Source organism: Dysidea avara, chromosome 15 (genome assembly GCF_963678975.1).
Source record: "Dysidea avara chromosome 15, odDysAvar1.4, whole genome shotgun sequence".
NCBI lineage: Eukaryota > Metazoa > Porifera > Demospongiae > Dictyoceratida > Dysideidae > Dysidea > Dysidea avara.
In genome coordinates, this window is record NC_089286.1 from 1820066 (window position 1) to 1832516 (window position 12451).

Here is a 12451-nt window from a genome sequence, read left to right on the forward strand (position 1 = left end):
TTGACAAGCAGCACTGAACAGGTATTGTGACATCACTGGTTTTTTGTGGCCCATCTTGTCCTAGCCGGAAATTGAATAATGCACAACCTTGCTTGTTATTATAAGTGGAACATGGAGTTGTTACACTCATTTTCCAGGTAGAAGCAACATGGGAATTGGGGCGGTTCCAAGGACATGGGTGCATACAAGTACGAGTTACCACATAAAGGCGCTTTGGAAGTTGTTGCACGATAATCCAGATTTGCAAAAAGGGGTCTTCCGCACACATCCAATTTCACAAACTTGACAGACTATAACTTGTGTTCAAGTAGTATATAAACCTGAATTTTTACCCATCCTTTAAGCTATGTTGGTGCTCAACACTGACCAAATTACAAGTCAATGGCTTTTTCCAATCAACCGTCGAAGTTGGTAAATTGGATGTGTATGGAAGACCCCTTTTCGCAAATCCGGTCACATATCAGCATAAAACTTCAAACGTCCATATGTTGTTCTCCAACAAATTCTGCATCTAATGATACCAAATTTATCTTGGTACCATTTTTTTTCTGAGTATCACCCTTCAACAGTTGTACTATACCAAACTGTTCAGTATTCATTTGTTAAAACGTTCAAATATCCAACTAATAATTTTGATATTCATTGCAACCCTAAAAATGACTACATCATACAGTAAAATAATAATAGATGTACATTAATAATCAATGTAGGGGTTTTTTAGAGTTTAAACTTTTTGACCAGTTCCCTATATGTCCTGAATAGGCTCTGGTTCGTGGCATTTTTCTAGTCGTTCACCTTCATTCATTTTTCGTTTCCTGGAAGTACGACCTCTGCCAGTTCCTGTCAGTGAAGATCAATGATATCAACACTTTAGAAAAGCAATAGTTACCTGGCTCATTCAATGGGGGATCACTATTATCCTGAGTACCATTGTTAAGCTGAGTACGACCACTGCCAGTTCCTATCAGTGAAGATCAATGCTATCAACACTTTAGAAAAGGAATAGTTACCTGGCCCATTCAATGAGGGATCACTGTTATCCTGAGTACCATTGTTAAGCTGAGTACGACCACTGCCAGTTCCTATCAGTGAAGATCAATGCTATCAACACTTTTAGAAAAGGAATAGTTACCCGGCCCATTCAATGGGAGATCAATGTTATCCTGAGTACCATTGTTAAGCTGAGTACGACCACTGCCAGTTTCTATCAGTGAAGATCAATGCTATCAACACTTTAGAAAAGGAATAGTTACCTGGCCCATTCAATGAGGGATCACTGTTTTCCTGAGTACCATTGTTAAGCTGAGTACGACCAATGCCAGTTCCTATCAGTGAAAATCAATGCTATCAACACTTTTAGAAAAGAAATAGTTACCTGGCCCATTCAATGGAGGATCACTGTTATCCTGAGTACCATTGTTAAGCTGAGTACGACCACTGCCAGTTCCTATCAGTGAAAATCAATACTATCAACACCTTCAGAAAAGAAATAGTTACCTGACCCATTCAATGAGGGATCACTGTTATCCTGAGTACCATTGTTAAGCTGAGTACGACCACTGCCAGTTCCTATCAGTGAAGATCAATACTATCAACACCTTCAGGAAAGGAATAGTTACCTGGCCCTTCCAAGAGAGGATAATCTTGTAATTCTGGCTTAAATTCTATGAAAGCAAAGCATAAGGTGATGTCTAAATTAAAGCACAATAATTGGTCTCCCCAGTATCGTTGTTGTTTTTCTTCTTGATGTCTCTCATGGTGGCAGTCAACTTCTTCTTTGTTATGGGTAAACTACAGGGAATGTCTTCCATTCGTACCACAATCGCTGGCCTGTAATGACGCTTCCTCTCCATTAGAATTTTAACAAATTGGCTACACCAAAATGTGGAGAAATAATTCATACTGTATCACAGCATGAAATCAAATATAAGATTTCTATTTTTCATATTTTCCTCAAAACTAGCTACTTTCTTCTTTAATTTTTTGAAAACATCTATTCACAAAAAAGTCCAACCCATTATTATGGGAACACATCACTTGCTATCACCAATTGACACCTTGTGCCATTAGCGCAAAGAATAGTATGTTCTGTGTATGCACAATTTTATGCGGATTAAAAGCAATTATAGTATGATAGTCATTATTGATATCACAGTATTTGGCTCAGCCTCTATCACAATAGTATTAATGCATCTGTGCTTGTAGTTTGTGATTGATATGAAGCCACATTTATAAGGGTTGCACTTCAGCCTTCTAAAGCATTTTACTAGAATCTTTTAGTATAACTCAGCACTACTACGCTGTGTAATCAATTGTTGCATGATGTATCATATCCAGATCATATCTCCTTGGAGAACTGTTAGGATAGTATTCACTATTCAGATATTTAAGAGCACCTATCGTGATTGTACAACTCTTACTACCTCTAAGCACACTAGTCTATTAGTCAAAAAATCAAGCCCATGCATACTATCAAGAGTCCATAATAAGAGAGAGAGTGTCTAACTCTAGTATGCTGTATCAAAAATGAGCCCGACTAGTATCTCAGTATATCATTCGTAAACTACCATAGTGTTAACTTCAGTAATTGCCACCTTTCCTGGATGCTTCAATGGATTCGCCAGCCAGCCGCATTGTTTCACGCGTAGAGTAGTAATCATCAAACTGTTTCGAATCTGGGTTTGTAGTGATAGACGCGTGATCGGTAATGGATGCCACGCCAACCCATGCCACTCCGAGTGTTACGGTAAATGCTACGCCTTCTAGGAATATTCGCGTGTCTACCACGCAGGAGTCTTATTGGCTATTCGATGAATTGTTTGAACAAGAGAGTCTTGATGAAGACGAATTGATGGAAATGGACACGGTTGCTGAGGTTCAGGATGTGGAACCAGCAAATGAGTCGATGTTAGAACCCTCACCAGTTGCTAATATGAACGAATCGTTTTTCGAGTCTGAGTTTGATGTCGTCCCAGGTAGATCCGAGAAAGAACTACCCATGGCTCCGTCTGATGTAGCCACCCCGGTTGAGAAAGAAATGTTTTTGAAAGGTATTGTTGATGCTGTTAGTAATCAGTTTCCTGAACTTGCTTTTGTGACTGGATACCTTGCATCAGACAGCAACAACCCTGTTTTAACAATAACTCAGAAAAGCCTGTTTAGTCATTCCCCATTTGGAATAACCTCTCGTGTTACCATCACCATTCAATACAAACATTATTCAGTACACGTTTTGATGAGGCTGTGGAGAGAAGGGGAGATAAAGTCATTTGATGATGAGGTAGAGCTGTGTCATATTTTTGGTTGCAAGTCCACGTACAAGTTTTGTCCTGGAGTGGATCCCGATTATTACGAAAATGAGTTCCACAAAGCTATTCGGTTTCATATTAAAAGCGTACGTCTAACTCAGTTTCCTTTTTCAAGGGTGGATTCCATCAACTGTAAACTTTGGTTTTTGCCTGCATCGAATTTATGTGCAGCAGAGAAAGCAGTAAATGAAGTGAAGTGTCCAGCTTGCAAACGTTTGATATATTACTTGAATTTGCAAAAGAAGAGGACACTTGCTGAAAGCCCAGCCAAAAGGATAAGAAGACAAATTCCCTCATCAAGGGCACGACTGCAATATATGTCTCCTGGTAGCCAACAGGCACGTAAACGTAATGCCCAATATCAAAGGTGGAGTAGTATTCGGAAGCTAGCTAGGCTGGAGGAGAATGAAGTTACTTTGGACAGTGAACAAAATGATGAGATGTGTACAGTAGTAGAAGCAGTACCGACTGAAGAATTAGAAAAGCTGTTCCAAGAAGGAGAACAACATGGTGTTGGCAGTCTAATGAAGAATGTTTGGTTTAGCGATAAAGATCGTCAGAGAAAAGAGTTTTCCCAGGATCAAGAGCGGAACAGTAAGGCTCTCATAGGTTATTGGTAGAGCCATGGATGATCAACCCATTTAACCCGCCGAACAAACTTTTTTGGTTGATTTGTCCTTCCCATCAGGTATGACAATGTACCTCCTATGTACATATTTTGAGGTAACTTTTACATTTTATAGTTGAAAAACATGTTTTCTTTGAAAAACATGTTTTGTTTTCTTCGTTTTCTTCGAAACAGAATGAGACAAAGCACTTCAGACATGACGAAGGTGTTGAATTTGGATGGAATGCCATTACAGATTTATACAAACGCAAGCTAGTTAGAGCCAGAAACAACCAGGCAAGTATGGTGCCACGTTTAAGGGAAGCACACTGCCTGCGTGATTCATGGACAAAACTTAATGTTCTTCCAGCAAAAATCATGCAGGTAAACAATATAGTTGGTAGCTCGTAAAGAATTATGTACCCAATTACACAGTTGCTAGAGTTTCATGATTTGATAAATTTAATGCTCCATTTATTTTTCATATGTAGCAAGAGCAAGTTCTTGGTGAGCTCCACTGGTAGGTGAACCAAGTTCCTCCACCAGATGATTCAGCAGCTGTAGCTGAGACGTTGGCTTATTTAGAAGCTTGCCATTTAATTTTAGAATGTGGCTTCTTGTCCCATGACCGAATAAGGAGTTTGGAGTGTGAGATACTGACAAACATCACCAAAGGGTACAAATATTTCACTGAATGGCTGAGCTCATTAATAAAGAAAGGTATGTACATGCATTTACATGAACAATGCATTTAGTTGTTTTTTCAATAGATCCAAAGTATCCTCACACATCATCAACTCAAAGGTATTTCCTCGCGTGGCAAAGTGAGTGTACTGGTTGAACATAGTGTGTACTGTTTAGTGATTACTTATTCTCTAAACTGTGAATCATACATACTGTGTTGCTATGTAAATGTGCTGTTACATTCTATATTTGTTCAATAGCCTGGGATCTACTCTGAGTTGATGTGTATGGAATTCAAGCCTTTTGCAAGTGGTTTTTGCAGACATACCCATCATATTTTGTGTCTCCTCTGCGACTGTCAGGATCAGCAGTCGAAAGCCTGTTCAGTCAGTACAAGTTCAGTGCTGCAGGAAAATTGGACTCTGTCAACTTCACAACAGCCCGTACTGCCCACCTTGTGAAGCAGTGTGCCACATCTCATCATAGTGGCAAAAACTACAGGGATGAAAACTTAAGTTTTGTAGAAACTCCTTTACAGAAGAAAACATGCAATAAGCTAACATAATTTACAACATGTCAACAATAACAACACAATTAAATCAATTTTTAATCGTTAAGGCCTAAATTGGATTCTAGTTTGGCATGATAAGCAAGGAGAGTAGTTCTTAAATTGACATCAACTGTGGAGGCCAGGCCTTTCTTCGTTGCAAAATGCTGCTTTGTAGCTGACAAGAATTCCTGTATTCTCGTATTACAAATCTTTCTTGTAAAGGTAGAATACACATTTTGTATTGCTTCATCACTGTAGGTGGCTTCCACATTCAGTGATCTAGTAGCTAATGCTTCTCTGAACACATGTACAAGCTTCTCCTGACTTTTAACTTTGTCATGTGCAACCTGTATGGGTACATGCATTGTCAAGTGCTATTCAAGTACAAGATAACCTTGATCAAATTTTCTCCCTCCTGCTTTAGTCCATCAAGATTAACAATTTCTGTCACTAACGTATCAAGTTCTCTTATAAATGGCAGGAATGCAGCATCTGGAAAATACATATACCCTCGGTCACGATAACTTAGGTACTGAGGTATGTTAGTTTTGTCCTTGGAGTTGATACAGTGCAGTAGTGATATTTCTTGAGAAAGAATATCTCTCTGGTCATCTCGACAAGCTTTAATTTGTTTATAGCGGAGATGAAGCATGTCTGATATGGCAGCGCCACCAAACCGATAGTATACATCATCACCTTCCTGGACGGTAGGATTGGTATTTTCAAGACTGCCACTTTGAAAAGTGGATACATGATCCAGTAAACAATGGTATATGGCTGATGATATTGTCATCATGATAGGGTTGCTCTCGGGAACTGGAGAACCATTCTCCTCACAGAATCCAAGCCAGAGTGTTCTAGCTTCACTTATCTGGTAGGCATCGGGATCAGTTAAATTGATCTCTGATAAAGCATACTGGCTGCTAAGAAGAAACGCACTACAGTACTGGTACCACTGGAACTGAAAATTTACAAAAGAATCTGGAGATTTTTTACACTGTTTGTAAAGACCTGAGAAGCACAACTGATGACTTGCAATTATATCAGGTAGTGGTTGTTCAGCCTCATGAAGCTTGCAAACTAGACTCATCAACGTATCTGGGAAAACTTGCTCGTATAACTTTATATTAACTTCTCTTTTAAGTACTGAGACATCTATCAAATCCAAAGATGCTGTTAGTTTGTCTCTTTCTTGTTTAATACTTTAGACTTCCTTAACTTTGGTACGGGTGGTAACTGGTCCAAATTCTGCGATTATTTGGTACTCGCTTTTTAAACTTTTCTTTGTCCTTTCCTCGAGATTGGTGGTGGCTGAGGCCTACCCTTCTCTGGTTCGCTCGCGTTGCACGCGGACCTATTCAAAGAAATTACATGAATGAAAAGCTTGTACACAGCGACACTAACTCACGTCGAATCACTGTCAAGTCTCTGATCTTTTTCTACGAGTTTTCGTCTGCTTCTTCTTGGCAAATCGCCATCTGACCTACACGCCATTTCTCCAATTAACGCCACCAGTTACTCTGTCTAGCGCACGTGTACACAGTTCATGATCAACAAGGCCCTGCGCAACTGGTTATTTACACCAACAATCGACTCTTTACTAGAAGCCAACTGGGGTACCGCACTAGTCGGGCTCATTTTTGATACAGCATACTAGAGTTAGACACTCTCTCTCTTATTATGGACTCTTGATACTATCAAGAGTAAATCTCTCCATTATTTACTCTTGCTTGAGCATTATAGAGTTGCGCTTGTCTGAGGCATCAACCATGCTTGTAAAATTTTGTAGCAAATTAAAAAAGTGTTTATGGCCTTAATTTTACCTTCCAATTGAAAGTATTGTAAAGATAGGAGTCGGTTTTAGGCAAAGATTTTTCTTGTGAAGCCCAAAACACCAGGATCTTTGATGTGATAATATCTAATCAAAAAACAGCCAAACTGTAAAAAAAGGTGCGGCCCCCAAAAAGGCCATGGTCATTTTAATAACTGAACTCCTTACATTGTGACTAGTTTCTAGCTGATCTCTCTACAGGGTGATTTGTTTGTAGCTGATCTCTCTACAAGTTGATTTGTGTGTAGCTGATCTTTCTACTGGTTGATTTGTTTGTAGCCGATCTCTCTACAAGGTAATTTGTTTGTAGCTGAACTCTGTACAAGGTGCTTTTTTGTAGGTGATCTCACTGCAGGTTGATTTGTTTGTAGCTGAACTCACTAAAGGGCGATTTGCTTGTAGCTGAACTCCTTACATTGTGTCCAGTTTCTAGCTGATCTCTCTACAGAGTGATTTGTTTGTAGCTAAACTCTCTATAAGGTGATTTATTTGTAGCTGAACTCCTTACATTGTGTGTAGTTTCTAGCTGATCTCTCTACAGGGTGATTCGTTTGTAGTTGATCTCTCTACAAGTTGATTTGTGTGTAGCTGATCTCTCTGCAGGTTGATTTGTTTGTAGCCGATCTCTCTATAGGGTAATTTGTTTGTAGCTGAACTCTCTATAAGGTGATTTGTTTGTAGTTGATCTCTCTGCAGGTTGATTTGTTTTAGCTGAACTCTCTACAGGCTGATTTGTTTGTAGCTGATCTCTCTACAGGGTAATTTGTTTGTAGCTGAACTCTCTACATGGTGGTTTCTTTGTTGCTGAACTTTCTACAGGGTGTTTTGCTTGTAGCTAATCTCTCTATAGGGCAATGTGTTTGTAGCTGATCTCTCTACAGGGTGATTTTTTTGTACGGAGCTGACCTCTCTTCAGGGTGATTTGTTTTTTTGTAGCTGACCTCTCTTCAGGGTGATTTGTTTCTAGCTGATTGCTCTACAGGTTGATTTGTTTGTAGATGAACTCTCTACAGGGTAATTTACTTGTAGCTGAACTCCTTACTTTGTGTCTAGTTTGTAGCTGATCTCTCTACAGGGTGATTTGCTTGTACTGAACTCCTTACATTGTGTGTAGTTTCTAGCTGATCTCTCTACAGGGTGATTTGTTTGTAGCTGATCTCTCTACAAGTTGATTTGTGTGTAGCTGATCTCTCTGCAGGTTGATTTGTTTGTAGCCGATCTCTCTACAGGTAATCTGTTTGTAGCTGAACTCTCTATAAGGTGATTTGTTTGTAGCTGATCTCTCTGCAGGTTGATTTGTTTTAGCTGAACTCTCTACAGGGTGATTGCTTGTAGGTGAACTCCTTACATTGTGTCTAGTTTCTAGTTGATGTCTCTACAGGGTGATTTTTTGTAGCTGAACTCTCTTCAGGGTGATTTGTTTCTAGCTGATCTCTCTACAGGTAGATTTGTGTTGATTTGTTCATTGCTGATCGCTCTAAAGGTTGATTTGTTGCAGCTGAACACCCTGCAAAGTGTTTTGTTTGTAGTGATCACTCTAAAGGATAATTTGTTTGTAGCTGAACTCTCTCCACAGTGACTTGTGTGTAGCTGAATTCTGTGTAACTGAATTCTCTAGAGAGTGACTTAATTGTAGCTGAATTCTCTACACAGTGCATGACTTGTTTATAGCTGAACTTTCTTCAGTGTGACTTGTAATGTTCTGAATCTCTATAGTGATATATTTGCTTAACTCTCCACATGGTGACTGTCTTCTTGCTGAACTGTCTATAAGATTAACTGTTTGCAGCTGAACTCCCTACAGAATAACTTGTGATGTAATAAAATTCTATAATGGAGTAAATAAATTAGCCGAATGCTCTATTAGGGTGGCTGTTCTATTAGAGTATCTCGATCTCGCATTTGCTACACAGATTTGGCTTTCGAACCATAACTCAGTGGTTTGTACTCCGATTCTTCTGTACTACTGCAAGGACTTTCTATGAAGATTATTCCAGCTATACACCGATTTTGAGCTCATTGCTCTAAGCGGTTTGCCTAGTAGGCGTGAAAACTAATACTTTTTTATTCATAAAAATCGATCGCGTAATTGTGACACAGGTTGGGTTTTGTGTCATATCTCCGTGGTCTTTATCTCGATTCCTTTCAAACTACCAAAAGGCACTCCTACGATGGTTACTCCATCTACATAGCAATTTTCAACTTATTCCATGAAGCGGTTTACCCTGTAGGCGTGACAACAAATCGATCTTGTTTTACGTGAATAATCGGTCATAATTCCTGAACCATTCATCGGATTTGTACCAAATTTGATGCTAGGATTCGCCTTTGGACTCCCTTTCTGTGTGCCAAATTTCAAGGCGATCGGAGTACGCGTTTGCTTGTTATAGCAATTTTTGCAAGTGTGCGAAAAGACGAAGAAAAAAATAACGAAGAAAAAAAAACGAAACTTTGGCAGTTCGTATCTCGGAAATGGCTGGAGCGATTTCCTTCAAATTTGGAATGTAGACTCCCTTGGCTGGCGGGCAACTGTGTAGCAAATTTGGTTCCAATCAGATTAGTGATCACCGAGATACAAAGGTGTGAAAATGACGTTTTCGTTCTTCCTGTCAATATACTCACGGTGTGGCGCGCCGGCTTCTTGGGCCGCACGACACACTACCGTGTGTCTTGATACAGTCACTACCATACTACAATATATGGACATACAAATTTGTTTATGTGTATTGTGCACATTTACATGTCATCTTGTGCATACCATGTCTAGCTCCAACTCTGCACACCCATCAGGAAGACTGCGACCAAAAACATCGAATACGTTGTCCTCATTTAAGCTTCCTAAGCTGACATTTTCTTCTGAGATAAGAGCTGGCAAAACAGTACTGATAACATATTCTTCAACCAACTGTTTCATTCTTTGTGCACGAGTTTTATTTAGTCCACCTTCCAGCATCTAAACAACGAAAGTTGTGATGTCATACTTAATGACCAGAATGATCGACTATCTTAACATAAACCCCCCCGAAGCCTGCTATCAGTAATCTAAACAATGTAGTGCCTTAACCACACAATCTAGATACAATTGTATTTTTAAAATGCAAAGAGTGCATTATAATATACACATAATTACAAATACATGTATATACCTTGTTTGTGAAGTATAGTAGAATTGAACATCCCGTTACTACTTGTGGATTTGATATTCCAACTGCATCAAACAGTATAGGGTTGAATGTTTCTAATGTCTCAATACGGCCAGCATTGACAAAATCACTCTCAATTTTAATGACAGTTCCTGTCATGATTGAAGCAGCTTCTAACTGTTCAAATGCTGCAAATTGATCTTCAGTTCTTGGGCCCACTTTAGGTTTGTTGAATGGAATTAGTAGAGTCCTTGATGAAATTCTGCATGTAGAATAATAACGTATGCAAAAATTAAGGTCTCTCTCCATGAAACATTATGATTCCTATATGTACACACACACACACACACACACACACATGCACAATATCATACCTTTCATTACTTCCAAAAGTAAAATTGCTGCTGTATATGGGGCACACTAATGGGAGCATACTTCCACACATTACATTGGCGGATATTGTTCCATTGTAAAATGAAACAACAACTTCATGTAGCTCAGCAGGAAAACTTGGATCGTCAATTCCAAATGGCAAGCTTGAAATTGCTGCCCGCTGCAAGCAGAATGCCTTGCTGCATTTCATGTAAAGATTTTTTGCATTATCTGCACCAAACAGGGACAAAGCAGCTTGAATTGAGACAGACTTTCCTGTTGAAACAGGCCCAGTTGCCATAACCTGGGGACAAAACCTAAACACCCTTATGATTTCCTGATAGTGAAAGCTCATGACTCCAGCACCCATCATAAGTACACAGCTCAAAAAGTTATGGTCTAAGCAAGTTTCTAGAGTATTCATCAGCAGCAAAAAAGTTTTAGCAGTAGGTGATTTGTCAAAAAGTGGCTCATCATGAATGGATTCATCATCAGAATATTGCATAAGTGGCTCACATGATGTTGATTCTTCTGAAAAAGACAATTCATCTGAATGGGGCAATTCATCTGAATGGGATGTCTTTATATCACATGAGATCTCTTCTAGAGATAACTCCTTAGATCCTCCAAGTGATGTTGCGTTATTAAGCCAAACATAGTTGTGATCACTGGTAATGATACCATCTTTGTTTAATGTGACATTCTTTGAAAACGCCCATATATTGCCACAACTTTGCTTGCCTAAAGTTAAGACACCTTTTTTGGGCCCACGATTAGGTTACTTCTTGTGGAAGTCGTCTTTCTTCCAGCTAATATAATTAGTTAACTCTTTGTCACTGAAAGAGCACATAAGGCCACCACTTCCAAAAGTTGAATTGATTTGAGTGATAAAGTCGACCTTTTTGTGCACAGCAAATGTTGTAAAGTAGCAAATTCTACAAATATTTGACTAGATTGAAATCTGCATTAATGTTTATATTACGTACCTTTGTTCCTCATCACATTTGCGGAAAACTGAGCAGGCATACCCAGTCTTGGACTCAGCCTTAACGAAATCTAGTAGCTCAAGTCCAAAATCAGACCTTGGTAGGTATGAGCCATTTCCTTTGTATACTCCAAATGAATTCTTTTTGTCACAAAACTTGTACGGATTTTCAGAGTCATCTTCCTCAGCAAAGCTTGTCTCTAATGACATTTTTATGCAACACTACTAAACTATATCTCCCAGATTGCCACTTGCTTGCTGAAGAGCACAGCAAATAAGCAGTAATAAACTGTTAACTTCTACTATATATGCTTTTAAAGCCATACTAGTTATTGTCAGGCTTGTGGCACATCAAACAATGCAGTGCAACTAGCACTTATACACAGATTCTTACAAGTTACAAGTGATGATACTCTTCATCTGAAAAGGTCAGTAAATTCTAAATACAAAGTAAAATTAAAAATTGTTAATTTAGAAATGGAAGTAGGGATCAAGCGATAAAAACTACTGAAACAAGTGATTTGAATGATGGCAACTATTACAACATAGCTTTGTGGGGAAATCCTTACATTGGCATCTCACCACGTCACCATATATGTTCAATGCCAAAGTAGGGATTTCCCCACAAAGCTATGTTGTAATAGTTGCCATCATTCAAATCACTTGTTTCAGTAGTTTTTATCGCTTGATCCCTACTTCCATTTCTAAATTAACAATTTTTAATTTCACTAGTTTGTTAACTTTTTTTGGTATAGGTATATAGCTATTATTGATCTTTGGCACTGACTGCTCTATTAGAGTATCTCGATCTTGCTGCTTGCTTTATGCAAGCTGCTCAATTACTAAATTGAAAGGCATGCAGGGTTTCTATCTCCTGTTTTCTACAATTAGTTACAGCTGGACCATTAATAATGGGCGTAGTCCACTGATCGTTAAGTATGAGCACGCGCTCTGATTGATAAAGGCGTGGT

The 12451-nt window shown here is 38.9% G+C and overlaps 2 protein-coding genes and 1 long non-coding RNA gene across 3 annotated transcripts; 1 reads left to right on the top strand and 2 right to left on the bottom strand.

Moving 5' to 3' along the window:
* Positions 1–706: 706 nt before the first annotated feature.
* On the bottom strand, positions 707–10181 carry LOC136245652 (uncharacterized). The gene is made up of 10 exons (XM_066037150.1): positions 10127–10181; positions 9739–9933; positions 1620–1872; positions 1503–1569; positions 1376–1447; positions 1254–1325; positions 1133–1204; positions 1011–1082; positions 890–961; positions 707–840 (listed from the first exon to the last, which is right to left on the bottom strand). Exons 4-10 carry the CDS (start codon positions 1504–1506, stop codon positions 746–748), a joined length of 459 nt encoding a protein of 152 aa, XP_065893222.1. The 5' UTR covers positions 1507–1569; positions 1620–1872; positions 9739–9933; positions 10127–10181; the 3' UTR covers positions 707–745.
* Positions 4189–5183, top strand: LOC136245532 (uncharacterized). Its single transcript, XR_010695915.1, has 4 exons — positions 4189–4299; positions 4407–4635; positions 4686–4739; positions 4860–5183. It is a non-coding gene; the product is annotated as an uncharacterized lncRNA (long non-coding RNA).
* LOC136245530 (uncharacterized) lies at positions 4772–6847 on the bottom strand. Its single transcript, XM_066037059.1, has 3 exons — positions 6558–6847; positions 5544–6503; positions 4772–5496 (listed from the first exon to the last, which is right to left on the bottom strand). Exons 2-3 carry the CDS (start codon positions 6237–6239, stop codon positions 5206–5208), a joined length of 987 nt encoding a protein of 328 aa, XP_065893131.1. The 5' UTR covers positions 6240–6503; positions 6558–6847; the 3' UTR covers positions 4772–5205.
* Positions 10182–12451: the final 2270 nt, after the last annotated feature.

What these genes read in the sequence shown, in the direction of transcription:
- LOC136245530 (XM_066037059.1), bottom strand. Translation starts at nt 6,239, where the DNA reads ATGAGTCTAGTTTGCAAGCTTCATGAGGCTGAACAACCACTACCTGAT. An exon ending in AGGGAGAAAATTTGATCAAG is followed by an intron (nt 5,497 to 5,543) that starts GTTATCTTGTAC and finishes GTACCCATACAG; the next exon opens with GTTGCACATGACAAAGTTAA.
- LOC136245652 (XM_066037150.1), bottom strand. An exon ending in TCCTCCATTGAATGGGCCAG is followed by an intron (nt 1,326 to 1,375) that starts GTAACTATTTCT and finishes TTTCACTGATAG; the next exon opens with GAACTGGCATTGGTCGTACT. An exon ending in TCTCCCATTGAATGGGCCGG is followed by an intron (nt 1,083 to 1,132) that starts GTAACTATTCCT and finishes CTTCACTGATAG; the next exon opens with GAACTGGCAGTGGTCGTACT.